The sequence below is a fragment of the Phoca vitulina genome, unplaced genomic scaffold (assembly GCF_004348235.1).
Source record: "Phoca vitulina isolate PV1807 unplaced genomic scaffold, GSC_HSeal_1.0 scaffold17, whole genome shotgun sequence".
In the NCBI taxonomy this organism is placed as follows: Eukaryota; Metazoa; Chordata; class Mammalia; order Carnivora; family Phocidae; genus Phoca; species Phoca vitulina.
In genome coordinates, this window is record NW_022589720.1 from 188663 (window position 1) to 206478 (window position 17816).

At 51.6% G+C, this 17816-nt stretch overlaps 1 protein-coding gene across 1 annotated transcript in view; it reads left to right on the forward strand.

Annotated features, from left to right (window-relative positions):
- The first annotated feature begins 825 nt into the window (after positions 1–825).
- AHRR (aryl-hydrocarbon receptor repressor) overlaps positions 826–17816 on the forward strand; it is a 78622-nt gene continuing 61631 nt past the window's right edge. Inside the window, exons 1-3 of the mRNA XM_032415300.1 lie at positions 826–908; positions 10138–10210; positions 17570–17751. Coding sequence (XP_032271191.1) covers positions 10146–10210; positions 17570–17751 — 247 coding nt within the window. The 5' untranslated portion in view covers positions 826–908; positions 10138–10145. The remainder of the gene's footprint in view (positions 909–10137; positions 10211–17569; positions 17752–17816) is intronic.

A 17816-nucleotide genomic window follows, 5' to 3' on the forward strand; every position in this document is an offset into this window, starting at 1 on the left:
GGCGACCCCATGGCGGCCCGGGTGAGGGCTGCGGCGCTGGAGCAGGCCGGGGTCGCCGGGGGCCCCTCAGCCGTTGGGCAGAGACCTCAGGTTGTGAGGCCAAGCTCACCGGGTGCAGGGGTGGTTCCAAGTGAGGACGCCTGGTGCAGTAGGGGAGGGGCCCAAGGACCCTCAGCGTGGAAGCGGAGAAAGGAGCGGCCCCCAGAGGCGCAGGAGGAGAGGGCGAGAGGAGACCGCGCCGCAGGCACGCGGGTGGGCGGAGCGGGGCGTCCTCGGGCGCGCGCACGGGCCTGGCGGACCCTCAGAGGTCCGGGACTGGGCCGTTCGCGGGAAGCTCAGGGTCAAGGTGTTATATTAGTATTTCAAGAGTCTGTAAAACCTTTTGCTCCATTTGATCCCCGCAACAACCCCAGTGGAGCAGGCGGGGCGGGACGCTCTCCTCACGTCACCTACCGGATCGGACCGCTGGGAGCCCGGGCCGGCTTCCCTGCACCGCGGGCAGGTGCGCGGGGGCGCGTGCCTGGGGGCGAGGACTAGGGGGCCTGGGGCTCCTGCGAGGAGCACAGGGGCGTCGGGGGGCACAAGGCCCCCCGAGCGGACAGACTCCGGGAGAGACCTCGGGGGCGCGACGGGCGCAGCGCGCGACCCCAGCGTGGCGCACGCGGACCCGGGAGGGCGGTGCGGCGCGGGCCGGGGCGGGGATGCGCGCGCGCGCCCCCTGCCGCCTCGCGGGTTCGGTCGGCCCCGGGGCGGGGCGGGCTCGCGTGCCGGGGTGGGGCTGTCGTGCCGCGGCCGCGGCCGCCGCGGGTCCCCGAGATGCGAGCGCCGGCAGCCGCGCCGCCACAGCTGCCTGCCCGGGCGGGCTCCTCCCGCGGGTGCGCCTGAGCCTCCGCGCCCCGCCGCCCCGGGTAAGTGCCCCGGGCGCGCCCCGCCGGCCCCCGCTCCGCCATCGGGCCCCGCGTGCGGAGCCCTCCTCCCGCCCGTCCTGACGCAGGGCCCGGGCTCCGGCGGGCGGTTTCTCACCTAAAGATAAAAACAGGATCTTTGAGGGCAGCCGGTCCACTTGCCCCGCTCGTGGCCCCGCAGCTTCTCCCTTCTGCACAAGCCCCTGCCTGTGACCCACCGCCGTGGGGCGGTTGGGCTCAGTCCGTTCTAGGTCCCGTTTCTTCCAGAAGCTCTTGGGCAGATGCTGGCGAGGGCTTGGCCCTGGCCCCCCGAGCCTTCCGCAGGGCAGCCGGGGGAGGACCGCGGGAGCTGGGGGCCCCGGAGCTTGGGCGGCACAGCCTGGCGCCCTCCTTCCGGGCAGGGAGCCCCGGGCTTGGTTCTCACACTTGGGAAGGGCGGAAGGGCCCGTGTTCCAGGAATTCACTCGGTTTCGGTTAGCGGCACCAAGAAAGTTTTGTGTTTGTTTGTTTTCCCCGCAGAAGTCTGAATTTGAGTGGCCACATCCCAGACTGTGGCCCCTCTGTGAGTGGCACAGACCCCAGCGACTTGCCGACCCTGGCGTTCCCACTGTGACTCCCATTAGGGAAGGGGCGGCTCACAGGGGCAGGCGACTGCTCAGCGTCAGAGGTCAACTCTTTCTCGGGTCCTTCCGTCTGTCTCTTTCCAGGGCTTGGTGCTGGGCGCATCTCCCCTCTTTGGAAGTGTCCTGCGGGCCCTCAGCTTTGGCTGCCCCAAGCATCATCCTAGCGATGGGGGTGGGTAGCCCCTAGACTTACACATGGCCTCTGTTTGACCAGCCACAGCTGGTCCTTGAGGGGCTCAGGGCCTGAGTGTGTGCCTGGGACATCTGTCCCCAAGCTCTGGGTCCTTGAAAGTTGTGTACCTGGATTTCTGGCCTGGTCAGCAGCTGACTCAGCATGGACGCTCTCCAGGGGGTCTCTGGTAGAGGCAGGCCCTTAAGCCTGGACAACCTCCACCCAGTGTCCGCCATTAGGGATAATGCCTGGCTTCTGCAGGCTCCTGGGAGGGAGTCCCATCACGGTGGCGGTCCTAGCACCGGCCATTAGGAGGAGACCCTGGGGTGACGTGCAGACCGTACCCCCTCATGGTGAGTGGCCAGCATGCAGTGCAGCCCTGACATGGGAAGCTGCGTCATCTCCTGCAGCCCTCCAGCAGCCTGTGGCTGCCATTCACCTCGTTCACGCATAAGGACTCTGAGGTGGTAACTGCTGGAGTTTGGACTCAGACTCCTGGTGTGGTCCCACAGCAGTGTGTGCCCGTGGAAAGATGCTCTAAGCCCAGCGTGGAGCTGGGTGATCCTGAGATCTTGATCCTGAGATCAAGACCTGAGCTGAGATCAAGAGTCAGACGCTTAACCAACTGAACCACCCAGGAGCCCCTAGAGAAAGATTCTTATATAAAAGCTCAGGTTTCTCTGAGAAACCCAGTCAACTTAGTGCTTAGCAGGGATGGGAGGCCCACAAACCACCCTGTTGGGCCCAGCTCACACCTGCATGTTCCCCTCTGGTGCCCAGGCCCCTGTCTGCCTCCCACCCCAGCACAGTCCATGGTTGCAGGAGAGACCCTGGCCCAGGCCAGCCACAGGCCACAGGAGCCCAGTGGCGAGGGTCTCCTGCCCCCACTTCCCAACAAGGTGTCTGCCGCCTGCATCTGAGGCAGAGGCCTGTGTCCTGAGGGGCATTTGAGGGGCATTTCTTCAGAGGGTCCTCTGAGGGGCATTCCTTCAAGGAGTTCGGTCTAATCCAGTGGAGGCTTCAGCTTTTTGAGGAGAATGAACAGGTATTTAGTAAAATGGAGTAATCTGAATGCCATAATATCCACCTATATATCCTATATATATATAGGATTCCCAGGGCAGAAACCTCAGCACAGATGGACCCCCAAACTGTGGTTTTTCAACGAGGTCTGTGGTGGTGTGTTGTGGGTTGATGGGCAGCTCCTTTGATCTCTTCCACACACACCTCTGTGGGGGGGTACCTATAGAGGATTTATCTGCCCTTGGTGCTCTTTTACCATAACCTGTGTTTTTAGGGTTGTTCTGGGCACTGAGATGGAGACACCAAGGGAGAACATGGCTTTGTGGGCAGGCAGACAGTGTGCAAGGCATGCCTTGGAGCCTAGGTCCTGTCCCCACTCCTGCTTGGAGGAATAGAGCTTTGGGTGAAGGATAGTGAGGGGGTCAGCGCCACCCTGCACAGGAGTGTCCCTGGCCCCCTCCTCATCTTCTCTGTCATCTCCCCCAACCCCACACCATCCCTGCTCCAGGCTCAGGGCTCATTCGGGGAATGGTGGTGCTGGGGACGGGATCTCCTTCACCTTTGACCTCATGGGTGACTGTAGGTTGCTGGGTGCAGGGAAACTTCCCTGGCCTAGGCTGGGGCCAGGCCTGGGATGGCTTTGCACGCTGGCCTCCAGCCCCTGAGGGTCCAACCTGGCTTCCCAGAGAAGTGCAGGTGTGGTGGCCATACCCCAGGATGAGGCTGAGAAGGCAGAAGCATCCATCCATCGATTCCTGCTCCAGCCTGCGGCCCCCAGGTCACATCCCTGCACATGCTCCTGAGCTCTCCTGTTCTTGACTCCGGGGTGTGTGCCCAGGAGAACTGAAAACATACATTCAGACAGAATCTGGCACACAAACCCTCATAGCATCATTATTCACACCATCCCCGTCAGCTCAGAAACCCGCCTCTACCCCCCAGGCCCCTGCAGCTTCCGCCCGCTGTCTGCTCCCTCTGTGCAGAATGCCCTCAGACATTTTCAGGCTGCTCCATCCACTTCTCCCCTGCTATTCTCTCTTTCTCACCACTCCAGAATCCTCACCTGTATTTATATATACATTTGTGTTCTGTGCTTTTCATTGAGATAAAATTCACATAAGCTAAAATTAACCACTTGAAAATGTCCCATTTGGTACATTTATTTAGTGTATCACCAACGTTGGGCACCTACCACGTCTGCTTACTTCCAAAACATTTTCTTCACCCCAGACAGAAGCTCTCTGCCCATGAAACAGTCATTCCCCTTCCTTCCTCCCCGGCCCTGGCAACCACTGATCTATTTTCTGTCTATGCACTTGCCTCTTCTGGTCATTTCGTATGTGTGGAACCAACACGGGAGCTCCGGTGTCTGCCTTCTTGCATGTGGCCTGTCTTCGAGGCTCCTTCCTATGGCAGTGTGCACCGGAGCCCATTCCTCCTCGCGGCTGAGAAACACTCCGCTGTGGGCACAGACCACACTTTGTTTACCTGTTCACCAGTTGACGGGCTTTGGGGTTGTCTACCCTTTTTGGCTGTTGTGAATAATGATGCTATGCATGTTTGTGTGCCAGATTCTGTTTGAATGTATGTTTTCAGCTCTCCTGGGCACACATGACCCAGAAGTGGAATTGCTGGAGTGCCTCTGCATCTGACTCTTTGAGGGTCTGCCACCCTGTCCCAGATCCAGGTCCCAGGTCCCAGCACCAAAGGTCCCAGCTTTACATCCTCACCAACACTTGTCGTTTTCCTTTGTTTTGTTGATGGCCATCCTGGTGGGTGTGAAATGCTCTCTCATTGTGGGTTTGATTACATTTCCCTAGTGATTAATGACGTGAAGCATTTCCATGTGTCTGTTGACTGTATAGTTTCTTTGGAGAAATGTCTGTTCAAGTCCTTTGCCCATTTTTAATTGGGCTGTTTGTCTTTTTGTTGTTGTTGAGTTGTAAGAATTCTTTACATGTCCTGAATAGTAGACTTATCAGATGCATAATTTGCAAATGTTTTCTCCTATTCTGTGACTGGATGGTGTTCTCTGAAGCACAGGTTCTTAAATTTGATGAAGTCTGATTTTTTTTTTTTTAATTTTCTTATTTGTGCCTTTGGTGACATATCTAAGAATCTGTTGCCAAATTTAAGGCCATGAAGATATAGCCCCGTGTTTTCCTTGAGGGTTTTATAATTTTACCTCTTACACTTAGGTCTTTAACTAATTTTGGTTAATTTTTTCATACGGTGTGAAGCAGGGAACAATCTCATTCTCTTGCATGTGGACATCCGTTTGCCCGTTTGATGAGGACATTCTTCTTTCCCCATCGAATGGCCTTGGCATCATAGTGTGTCTATTCTTATGCCACAATTTGCCTCTTTTTAATGCTTTTTTTAAAAAAAACTTGTTATTATGGAAAATTTCAAATCTTTAACAAAAGTGAAGAGAATTTTATAATGAGCCCAACTTATTCATCAACCAGCATAGATGGGCAGCTATCAATATGAAATGATCCAGTTTCATTTAGACTCCACTCTGCTCCCCAGATTACGTAGGAGCAAATCCCTGATGTATCATTTTTTAGTTCATAACTCTGAAGTATGTGGACTTAAAAAACAGCTTTTTCTATTTTTAGCTTAATTTTTGGTTTGAGTTGAAAGACTTTTATGAGGAAGAATTAACTACCACAGTGGATTGACCATAAAGGTGAAAAGAAAACTCTGAAGGGTACTCCGGGGCTGGTGGAACATGTCAGAAGAGTGCAATTAGAAATGGGGATCCCTCCCCAAAGCTGGGGTTCAGGCCTCTTTGGAGAGGGTATGGTTCAGCCCCCTGGTTGGTGGAGAAGGTCACTGAGTTTCTCGGCCTCTGGTGGTGGTGAGCAGGAACAAATTAAACTCTGAAGCCCTGGGATCAGAAGCTTCTTACTCCTGCCAAGTCCCTCCCGGGCCCTCTGCTGGCAGGCACCACACCGTGTGCTGTAAAGAAGAGAGGCTTGCGTTCATGCGGAGCTCCCAAGGAGGGGTGGATTTGGAGCCTAGAGGCAATAAATGGGTACTTGGCACAACTTTTGAGTACCATTACACCACTTAGTGAACATGCAGGAACCTTCCACCTTACATCCCCCCTGTCCTGGCCTAGGTGCTGCGGTTGCCATACCCCTGACCTCTACATATGTTACAAACCCCACGATACATGGTTATCATTGTTGTTTAAACAACTATCTTCTAAAGACATTCAAACTGTAAGAGCAGACCTTGGGTATTTACCCAGCAGTTCTGTTTCCTGTGCCTCCTATTCCATTTTGTGGACCCATGTTACCATCTGGTATCATTTTCCTTTGGCCAGAAGACACCCTTTCACATTTCTTACAGTGTGGGTCAGCTGGTGAGCAATTCTTTCAGCTTTTGTGTGTCTGAAAAAACCTCCAGCCTTCAGTTTTGAAAGCTGTGTGCATGGGGCGTGCCGTCTCTGCACTTTGCCGATGAGGTGTCTGCTCTCACGCTTGCCCTTGTTTCTCTGCACCAATGGCTGTCTGGGGGCATTTAAGATCGTTCTGTAGATCCCTGCTTATGAGCAATCCGAGTACATGTGGCCTTGCTGTAATTTAAACTTGCAGTTTATTGATCTTCTTAAATCTGTAAGTTTACAGTTTTCGTTATGTTTGGACAAATCTCTACTATTTATTAATTTTTTTCTCTCACCTCCTATTCTTTGGAGCCCCAGTCATACACATAGCAAACCTCTTGAAATAGTGAAGTGTTTCATTTTTATTTTGGTGCTATTGTAAATGGTTCTGCTTTTTAAAAATCTGTGTTCTGATTGTTCATGGCTAGTCTACAGAAACACTGGACTTTTGTATATTGTCCTTTTACCCTTTGACCTTGCTGAACTCAATTATTGTAAGAGGTTTGTCTTAGTAAACTTTCCTGGATTTTCTCTATGTACAATCAGGTTGTCTGTGAGCAGAGTTCTGTCTCTTCCTTCCCCAACATTATGGCATTGCTTTTCCTCATCTTACTGCCCTGACATGTGGTGCTGAGTGGGAAGGGGGATGCAGGGTCTGTGATCCAGGGGAGGAGCTCGGTCTTCACTGTTAGGTGTGACGCTAGTGTAGGCATTTCCGTAGATGCCCTTTATCAGGGTAATTAAGCTCCCTTCAAATACTTTTTTTGTCAAATACTTTTTTGCACGTAGGAGATGGTCATTGTATTTTTTTCGTTAGTTTATTAATGTAGTGAATTGCAATGGCCAATTTTTGGATGTTGAAGCAGCCTTGAATTCCTGGATAAACCTCACTTGCGGTGATGTTTTGCCCTATTTGTATTGCTGGATCCTACTTGTTAATGTCTGATTGAGGATGTTTGTGTCTATGTTCATGGGGGATATCAGTCTGTAGTTTTCTTGAAATGTCTGGTTTTTGTATCAGGGTGATGCTGAACTTATAAATGAGTTGTCAATTTTCAATTTTATTTTCAGTTTTCTGCCAGAGGTTTCAGAGAATCGGTATTATTATTATTTTTTTAAATTGGTAGAATTTACCAGTGAAACCATCTGGGCCTAGGTGTTTTTTTGTTTTGTTTTGTTTTTTATTGTTGAAAAAAAAATAGGACCAAACAGTTGTTTTCCTGAGTGAATTTGGTAGTTTGTGTCTTTCAAGGAATTTGTCCATTTCATCTAAACTATTGGATTTGTGGGGATAGTATTTGTCTCCGTCTGCTTGGGCTACCACAACAAAAGCCCATGCTGGGGGCTTAAACAACAGACATTTATTTTTTATAGTTTTGGAGGCTGGAAGTCCAAGATCCAGGTGCCTGCTTGTTGGTTTTGCAAGTTCCTCAGGAGCTTCCCAGGTGTGATCTGAAACTGGCCCCTGTTTGTGGAGGGCAGGGAGAGACCAAGAAAGAGGCGGCCACTCCAGGTTGGTAGGTGACAGTTTGAAGAAGCCAAGAGAAATTACATACAAAGGCTTGTCTTAGGTGGCGGAAAGATGAGTGGATCCAGTACCCACTGGCCATCTCTTAAAAGTCTATAAAGAGGCTTCAACTAGGCTCAGTCATATATATCGTGCACATCCCAAGGCTATGTCCTTGGAGCAGCCGCTGGGAGCAGGAAAGGTGAGTGGAGCCCACAACCAAGGAGAGTGGGGGGGGGGCGGTGAAGAGCTTCCTAGTACCTGGGTCCAGCTCACAGGTCAACTGGTGGTCATGTCTTCTCGATGACCTTCCCCAACACTACTGATTTGGTTTCCAGTGAGAGCTCTCTTCTTGGTTTGCAATGCCTCTGTACACATGGTGAAGAGAGAGCCCTGGTGTCTCTTCCTCTTCTTATAAGGCCAACTGTTCTAATAGATCAGGGCTCTGCTTTTCTGACCTCATTTAACCTTAATCACTTCCTTCAAGGCCCCACCTCCAATGGAAGATTAGGGCTTCAATATATGGATTTTGAGTGGGGAAAAACAGGTAAGTTCATAGTTGTATACTCTTATTTTCTTTCTAATATCTGTGGGATCTGTAGTGATGACCCCTCTTTCATTCCTGGTATTAGTCATTTGTGTCTTCTCTATTTCTTGATCAGTCTGGCTAGAGGTTTATCAATTTTGTTGATCTTCTCATAGAACCAACTTTTGGTTCATTGATTTTTCTCTGTTTTTCTAAGTTTCATTGATTTTTCTTCTTTATTATTTCCACCCTTCTGCTTGATTTGGATTTATTTTCTCTTTTTCTAGTTATTTAAAGTAGAAGCTTAGATTATTTGAGATCTTTTATTTTTTTCTAATATAAATGCTTAATAATATCAGTTTCCATCAAAGTATTGGTCAGCTATGTCCCACAAAATCTGGTATGTTGTGTTTTCATTTTCATTCAGTTCAAAGTACTTTAAATTTCTTTGAGACTTTCTCTTCTACCCATCGTTATTTAGAAGTGGGTTGCTTTCCAAATATCTGGACATTTTCCATATATCTTTCTAGTTTAATCCCATCATTGTCACAAAACATACTTTGTATGATTTCTATTCTTTTAAATTTGTGATGATTGTTCTAAAGTCCCAGAATTTGGTCTATCTTGATGAATGTTCCATGTGCAAAGGATGCGTATTCTGCTGTTGTTGAGTGGAGTGTTCTATAAATGTCAATCAGTTCAAGTCTGTTATTGTTTGGATATTCTAAATCCTTCCTGATTTTTGGTTTACTTGTTCTATTGATTACCAAGAAAGGAATGTTGTTGTCCCTGGTTATATTCCTTTTTCTTAAGTCTACTTTCTGATACCCACATAACTAGCCCAGCTTCATTTGATTACTATTTGCATGGCGTATATTTTCATGTCCACTTGCTTTATCTACTTATGTCTTTATATTCAAAGTGTGTTTCTTATATTTAAAGCACATTCATGACATATTTCACTTCACACACACACCTCTTCTTGAGACTAGGTAAGGGCTCCTAAGCTCCGCTCCAAGTCTGTTAGCCCAGTGCCTGGCAATGAGTGGTCACAGCACATGGGTCTGCAGGATGTTTCTGAGGGCTCATATACCCAAACAGGACTCATATACACAAACAGGATGTTTGTGAGGGCTCACTGCATGGAAAAATCAAGATTTTGGTGCATCCAAAAGTGGTGATGGGTGAGCCGACCAGCCTCAGGGCACAGATCCTCGGCTACTCCTTGGGGACCTCCTCTTGGATACAGGCGCCATGTCCGGCACTGCTGGGGGAGGCTGGTGGGTATGTTCAGCTGGGCTTGGTGCAGCTGCGAGTTAGTGGCTAAAGTAGAAGTCCAGTGCTGCGGAATTGAGTGGGAGATTTTACATACAAAAGAGGAAGCCTGTTGGCTCAGAAGCACAGGGCCATAAAGGGGAGGGTTAGGAAGAGGAAGAAGACCCACCACAAACACCACCAAGAGAGGACACATGCAGCCCCTGCCAGAGGAACAGCCCCATGAGAACCCTGACGCAGCAAACTGCTCTTTGGTACCTTAGCTGTGTGTCCTGCTCATGGATGCCATGGAATGGCTTCTATTTTCTGAGGAGAGGCTCAGGATATTTATCTACTGTAAGCTTTCTGAACCAACTGCAAGAGTACAGGGCTGTTCTCTATACGAGTGTAGTGACTCGGGTCCTCAGGTCAGGCTTGGGGACTATGACGCTGATGGTCAAAGGGGAGATGTCATGGCCAGGGCTGTGTGTCCTCCCTGGGCCCTTCGGCATCTTCCTGCTGAGTGAAACAGGGTGTGAGTGGTTCACACTGGCAGGCTTGGTGGGTCATCAGTTTGTGATGGAGGAGTGGGACCCCAGTGTGGGGTCACTGTGGACTCCTTGATTAGCACAGCAGACCTTAGCTGACACTGCTGCCTTTGGTGGTCTGGGGAGTCGTGTGGACACTGGGGGCCCTTCAACATAACCAACTTTATGCTCCCTTTCTCTTTTAGGGCCAGAGATGATGATCCCACCAGGGGAGTGCACGTATGCTGGAAGGAAAAGAAGAAAGCCTGTTCAGAAACAGTAAAGTATCACGTCTTCTGTTTTTGCTGATTGTTCATGTTGAAGGGGAGGTACTTGTATTTTCATCAAAAGGAGTGAATTTTCAGAACAAAGTGGGTGCGGGAGAGGCTTTGCTGTGTCTTCCTGATGGGTAGGGGGACTTGCAGCTATAGCAGCAGAACCAGGGTCTGGGGCTGCAGGTGAGCTGCAGAGCTGGAAGCCCACTGCAGCTTTTGTTAATAGCTTTGGGCTGCTTTCCTAACTTTGATTAGAAGGCGTGGTCAGAGCCGAGTGACACCTTTGGGCCAGAAGTCAACATGGGGGCCTGAAACGTCACCATGATTTTTAGTGAGCACCAGAGCCCCTCTCTGCCCTGGTGAAAGCCTGTCTTCACGAGGACACACCACAGCCCATTTGCGAGCTTTGCCACACGTGATGGACACGGTGTGTGGCTTGCTCCCCCTGCCTGGGGGCCTCCAGGAGGTTTACAGAGTAGGGAGGGGAACCGGTGGCCCTCACGCCCTGGACACAGTCCCTCTACTGGCCCAGGGGCATTCAGAACACTCGGGTGTGAAGTCTGCGGTGGTGGCGGGAATTATGGGGGTTTGGAGCTACCCCGCTGTGCCCCGGGGCTGTCTCTGGCTCCTCCAGTGGGGGTCCTACAGCATGTCCCACTGTCGGCTGGGCTTCTAGGGGTGTGTGTGTGTGTGTGTGTGTGTGTGTGTGTGTGTGTAATACAGCTCTGAGTGAGCGTGAGCACGTGAATACAGGCTCTGTGTGTGGGATGCACACCTGCAGTGCTCTCTGTAGGTGGGTCTGTGTTTCTGTGACCCCGGCTGCCCTCCTGGCCCCTGGTGGCTACAGGAGTCTGATAGGTCTGCAGGAATGTGGCCACCACCACCACCTGAGGATAGACAGCAGAGGCTTGAGAGGCTGGACTTTGGAAAGTGGGTTTGTCACCTGAGTCAGTTGCGTGGCCGCCGTGGGCCTCCCCAGCTGTGCGGGCGAAGAGCGGGGCAGGAGAAGGCTGAGCGCGTCCCTGACGAGGTGGAAGGCTGGGGCTTTCCATGACTGGGTCCAGGGTCAGGCGGACCACTCTGGTGGAACACAGTCCTGCTTGTGTGTGCCGGACAGGATTTGTGCTGGTGAACACACTGTCATGTTGAGTGAGGAAAGAAGATCCTCAGGACACATCTGTGTGCACCATGTTCTGTGTGCTGGGCCATCTGGGGCAAGGGAGCTAACTTTCCTGCTTTTATTATGTTTTTGTTCCAATAACAGGGTCTGAGATAATGAGTTTTTGAGGCATTTATTACAAAGTAATTCATTTTATTTATTGATGTTTTAAAGAAGTCTCATGTTCATCTGATTCAAAACTCAGACCCCCAGCAGGTCCCTCCTGCCCAGGCGCGGGCATCCACTTGAATAGTTTGCAGTGAGCCTGTCCTGAGACGCTCCTGCATAAAGCAGCAGGTGTGGACACACATCCGTTCGGAGTGACGGCGTCTGCACAGATGTCCTTCCTCTGGTGCACACCCGTGCCCGCCTTGCAGCGCCCAGAACCTCCTGCCTCATTTTGCATGCGTGCTCACCATTGGACAGCAGTCCGCCGTGGGCGCCACACATCCTGGCATGTTCGTGTTGGCGCCACCCTTCCCTGGGCCGCCTCTCAGGGTTGTGTTTGGAGTGAGCAAACTTGGGGAAAGAGGTGGACTCTCCCCTCGGGCAGCCTGTTTCCTGCTCACCGTGCAAGCGGTGGACTCTCCGAGCTGGGCTTCCCCAGCCGCAGACCCTACACAGCAGCACCTGCCTGGGGCCCGTCTGGGTCGCTCCCACGGGACTCGGGGACGTGGTAAATGACGCAGACACGCGGAGGGGCACGCTGCCTGCCGTGGGGTGAGTAATGGGAGACTCATGCCTCCTGCCAGCACCCACGGAACAGCAGCTGGTCATTGCCTCGCAAGAGGGTGAGTCAGGCCCCGCCCGGGCAGCTTTCCTGGCCGCGGGGCTGCTCTGTCCGAGGGTGTGGGCCCTGGGGACTGTGAAGGGCGCCACCAGCTGCCCAGCATTCTGGGCATGCTCGTCTCTGCTGGAACAGGCCTCCTTCCTGCCCTGTGCACATGCTGCATTTCAGACTTTGGTCATTTTAATTTGTGTTCTTCCCGTAAGTCAGGTTAGAACACCATCTGGATTTCCTTTTCTCCAAACTATGTTGATCACTTTTGCTCATTTCTCTATCAGATTGTTTGTGTTTTGTGCTTCTTGAGTCTTAGGAGCTAGTTCTTTACTAGACACACTGGTTCTTGAATCTGTGTCAAACACTTTCCTCCGGTTTTGATTTTACTTATCATGTTCTTTGCTATGCGGAAAAATTAATTTTTATGAGGTTGGATTTATTAACCATTTCCCTGGTAGCTAATTAATCTTACATCGCAGTTCGGAAGATCTCCCTGCTATAAGCTTATGAGGGAATTTCCAGTATTTTCTGTAAACTTTTATGGGCCCCTAATACATATTTTAAACTTTCAAGCACTTGGAATTTTTCCTGGTTTGTGGTTAGGGTCTGAATCTGTCTCTTCTTTTCCCATGACCACTGCTTGTTCCTAACACTGTTGACAATCGGTTTCTTCCTCACTGGTTTGAGAGGGTGTTGGGCATTTAAGCTTGGGGACTGGGTGGGGGGTCGGCGATGAGAGACCATGGGGTAACGTGAACAGTCACTGGATGTTTGCCGATGCATGCGCCAGCACACCCACTCCACCTGGCTCTGCGTGCCAGGTGCAGGGAAGCGGCCACCAGGCATGTCTGTGTGTCCATCTGCCCCAGGGGAGCTGCCGGCTCTGTGCTTGTGAGCAGAACACCTCTCTAGGGACATGTTCTAGGGAAACTGGAGGCCAAGCCCCGTGGGGGTCTGATCGCTCTCCAGGGCTGGCCCCGTAGCTCCTGGAGGTGTCTGTTGCTTGCACTTTTCTCCTCACTGGGCTGTAACTGAAGGAGATGGAACTGTGCGTGTGTAGATGCACTGGTCAGCTTTGACACGTGTAAGCACATGGAACATCACCGAAATCAAGATCACCGACACTCGAATCCTAGCCAGAGTGTCCTGTGTGCCGTTCCTGCCTTCACCTCTGTCCAGGCAGCCCTGATGTGCTCTGTCCGGTAGCCTGCCTTGTGTTTCTGGAATTTTCTATAAATGGAATCATACACCATTTTGTTGGGCATGATCTTGAGATTCACCTGCTGCTTGCGTGCATCGAGTGTGCTCCTGGTTACAGCGAGCGGAGCTGCAGTGTTCGGATGCACCGCTTTGTTCAGTCACCTGTGGACAGGCCTCAGGTGCTTCCAGGTTTGGGCCGTTACAAGTAAAGCTGCCGTGAACGTTTACTTACAAGGCTTTGTGTGGAGTGGGGTTTTCGACTTCTACAGCACATGCGAGTTACTTTCAGGGAACCACCAAGCTGATCTCCAAAGCCTTTGTGCTGTGTTCCCAGCAGCCGCGCATGGGGCTCAGCTCCTCTGCCTCCTTCCCGAACGGCGCCTCCTGGCCAGCTCTCCGACAGGCTGTGGGCAGCCTCCCCGAGGCTCTCGTCCGCCCTTCCTGAGTGGTGCTGGGCATCTGTTCATGTACTTATTTGCCGTCCACATATCTTCTCTGGTGAAGAGTCTGTTTAAATAATTTGCCTTTCTTCATATTGGATTGTTTGTCTTCTTATTGAATTATAAAACTTCTTTATGTATTCTGGATATAAGCTCTTATGGACACTGTCCCCCAATCTGTGGCTTCCCTTTTCATTTTGTTGTCTTTTTTTTTTTTTTAAAGTAATCTCTACGCCCAATGTGGGGCTCCAGCTCACAGCTTTGAGGTCAAAACTTGCACATTCCACTGACTGAGCTATCCAGGGGCCCCCTTTTCATTTTCTTAATGGTGATTTTCAAAAGACATTTAAAAATATTGATGAAGATCAATTTATCAATTTTTTTTATGATTTTGAGTGTGGGTGTGTCTTCTAAGTGTCCTGGGACTATCCCAAGGTCCCAAAGATTTTCTCTTGTATTTTCCTCTAAAGTTTTAGAGTAGACTGTAGATTAGGTCTGTGATCCACTTTGAGTTAATTTTGGGGGCTTGTGTGAGGTGAGAGCTGGTGTTCACTTGTTTTCATGGTGTCCAGTTGACTTTCTTTCCCTGTTGAACTGCCATAATATCTTTGTCAAATGAGTTGGCCAAAAATGTGGGTTTGTTTCTAGATTGCCTACTCTGTTCCTTGTTGTAGATTTCTATCTTTCCTGTAATACCAAACCATCTTGAATGTTGTGGGTTTATAGAAAGCTTAAAATCAAAAGGATACATCCTCTAATTTTGTTCTTCTTTAATTGCCTATTCTTGGTCCTTTGTATTTCCATGTACATTTTAGAATCAGCGTGTCAGTTTCTGTAAAAAGTCCTGCTGGCATTTTAATTGCGATTACATTGACTCTGTCCTGTAGGTCAGTTTGGGGGAGCATTGCCTGGTTTTCTCCAGGTATTCTGTATTTTGCTTCCGTCTGAGCCAGCCTTCCTGCACTGTTCCGTGCTGCTAATGGCCCTGGTCTCTCGTCCCCCATCCCCTCCTGCTGAGTCTCTGCCCAGGGACTTGGAGCTTCCTCCACCCCACGTGAGGCCAGCTTGGTGGGGTGCTTCCCCTGCATGAGGGCATGGGGTAGGATGGTTCCTGCTCTGTCCCATGGGGCTGGGGAGAGGGGTGGTAGAGATGCATCCGGGGGCAGCCGGTGCTGTGAGACATTTTGAAGGGGCTCTTCCAACATTCATCTCTCCAGCAGGCTAGTGTCCCTCCCCCAGGCGCCCCGTGGGAGTTGGGGTAGGGATGGGGAACAGTCACCGCTCAGCTCATTCTCAGGCACAGGCTGTCGGGGGAGGCAGGTGGCAGCTCCCCCCAACCCTACACAGAGGTGAGACTTCAGCTGGGGCCATCTGCCTGTCTCCCACTGTCTCCCCTTCTCTGACCCCCACACCTGCCCTGGGTAGTGCCCTGTCTCTGGGGAGACCTTGGGTGTCTCACTGACGGGCCAGGGCGGGGGGGACTCTCCTCCTGCTAGCATGCGCCAGCCCCACTGGAGTCACTCAGTTTGTCCCCAGGCCTTCTGCCAGTTTACATTTTGGCTAGTAACAGGAGTGGTTTGGGGGCAAGTGCCTTGTTAAGGAAGAAAACCAGCAGAAAGTGAAAAGACAACCAAAGACATGGGCAAAATATTTGTAAATAGCATACCTGGTAAAGGACTTGTATCTACAATATAAAGGACTCCTGTAACTCAACATTAAAATGACAAATAATAACCCCATGAAAAAATGGGCAATGACTTGGGTAGACATTTCTCCAAAGAAGACACTTGCGAAAAGATGCTCAACATTTTTGGTCATTAAGGAAATACAGATCAAACCACAGTGAGATGCCACTTCCCTCTTGTGCAAACGGCTGTTCTATGGGAAAAGGAAAATAATGTGTCGTCGAGGATGTGGACCACGGAACCCTCCGTCTTGCCAGTGGGGGCGTTGGCGGGCGCACGGTCTGGCAGCTCCTCTGAGAGTGGAACAGGGTGAGCACACTGGCCCAGCTGCCCACTCCTGGGCATGTCCCCGAGAGAACTGGAAATGAGGTTCGCACAAAGTCTTAGCTTGAGTGTTCGCTGCAGCATTCTATACAATGCCCAGATGCCTGTCCTCTGGGGAACAGGGGGGCACAGTGTGGTCTGTCCACACACCTGGGAAAAGGAACCTTGTCCTGACCAGTGCTACATCACAGGTGGATCCTGAAAACATGATGTTACGTGGAAGAAGCCAGACGCAAAAAGTCTCACATTGTGGGATTCCAGGTGCATGAAATGTCTAGAACAGCTAATCCATGGAGACGTAAGGCCACTTGTGGTTGCCAGGGGCTGGTGGAGGGGAAAACAGGGAGAGACTGATAAGTGGGTATAGGGTTTTATTTGGGGTGATGAAACGGTTGGGAACTTGATAGAGATGTGGTTACACAGCACTGTGAATGTGCATTTTGAAATAGTGTTATGTGAATTATACCTCAAAAAAAAAAGCATCCCCAAAACAAAGAGAGACAAAGATGTGGCCTCAGGGACTGGAGCAGCAGGCTTTCGTGTGTTTTCTGTGGCCTGGGCCCTCAGACTCTGCAAAACAGATTTGTGCTGTGCACCTTCTTCTCACAGACAGACTGTTCGACCTCACCAGCCTTGTAAGTGACAAGTAGGAGCTTCTGGATGGAAGAGACCCCAGTCCCTAAAAACAGCAGGAGCCTTCCCGCCTGCCAGGCACCGTGACCCCAGGGAGGGTTGGCCCTGGGAGCCAGGCCACACCATTGCCAAGCTTGCCAACGGCCTCCTCCCCTGACTCATTTTAGCTTCAGATGCTTTTATGTGGGTGACCTTTAGGAAGGGCCTGTAAGGAGCTGCTTCTGTGAGGGGGACATAAGGTCAGAGGAAGGGGACGGTCATCCTGGGGGCTCAGAGAGTCAGATGAGGGAGGTCACTGGGAAGCGGCTGGGTTCTGGGGTCAGCTCTGCTCTGTGCAGGGATGGTGGACAGGGAAGCCCTGGGCCGGGGGATCCCCCTTGTGGGGGAGAGCTGGTCTGTTGTGGAGCAAGGGGAGACGGGACCCAGGGCTCCAGCTCCCTCAGTGGCACAGCCCGTGACCTCAGGGCCTCCGAGGGGCAGGCGGGCGGGCGGGACGGTGCCCAGGCACCCAAGGGTCCTCCATTATTACTCTTTCCTTGGCCCCTTTCAGCCCCGCCGTGTAGGGGAGAAACTGAGCCCAGAGAGGCCAGTCACACCTACACCGCAGGTCCCGAAAAGGTCGTCTGTTTAAAAAAAGCCTGAAACGGGCTGAGGGGGGGAAGTTAGCACAGAGAGGTCAAGAAATGTGCTGGAGCCACACAGCTTGCTCACAGCCGTGTTCCCAAGAGGCCTGCTGTCTGTCTCTGAGTGCCCTTCCTGGTAATGGGGTCCTCGCTTCCTTGTGTGCCCAGGATCAGGAGACTTTTTTCTTTTTTAAGATTTTATTTATTTATTAGAGAGAGAGCAAGCACAAAACAGGGGGAGCCTCAGACAGAGGGAGAAGCAGGCCTCCTGTGGAGCAGGGAGCCCGATGCGGGACTCAATACCAGGACCCTGGGATCATGACCTGAGCCGAAGGCAGAAGATTAACCCACTGAGCCACCCTGCATCCCAGGATCAAGAGACTTTTGTCCTTCTCAACACCTTTTTCATTTAGAAGCTGATCACACCATAAGGTCACTTCTGGGGATGGGTTTGCAGCCCATGGGGTTACGGACACTGGTGGGGAGCCCCGAGTCTGACTGTGGCTGCTTCCCTGCAGGAGGCCCGCCACGGGGGCCGAGAAGTCAAACCCTTCCAAGAGGCACCGGGACCGCCTCAATGCCGAGCTGGACCACCTGGCCAGCCTGCTGCCGCTTCCTCCCGACATCGTGTCCAAGCTAGACAAGCTCTCTGTCCTGCGTCTCAGCGTCAGCTACCTCAGGGTGAAGAGCTTCTTCCAAGGTAGGACCCTCACCTGTGCCCAGGTGCGCCCGGCTGGGTGTCGTCCGTGTCCTGACCTGTGCCCA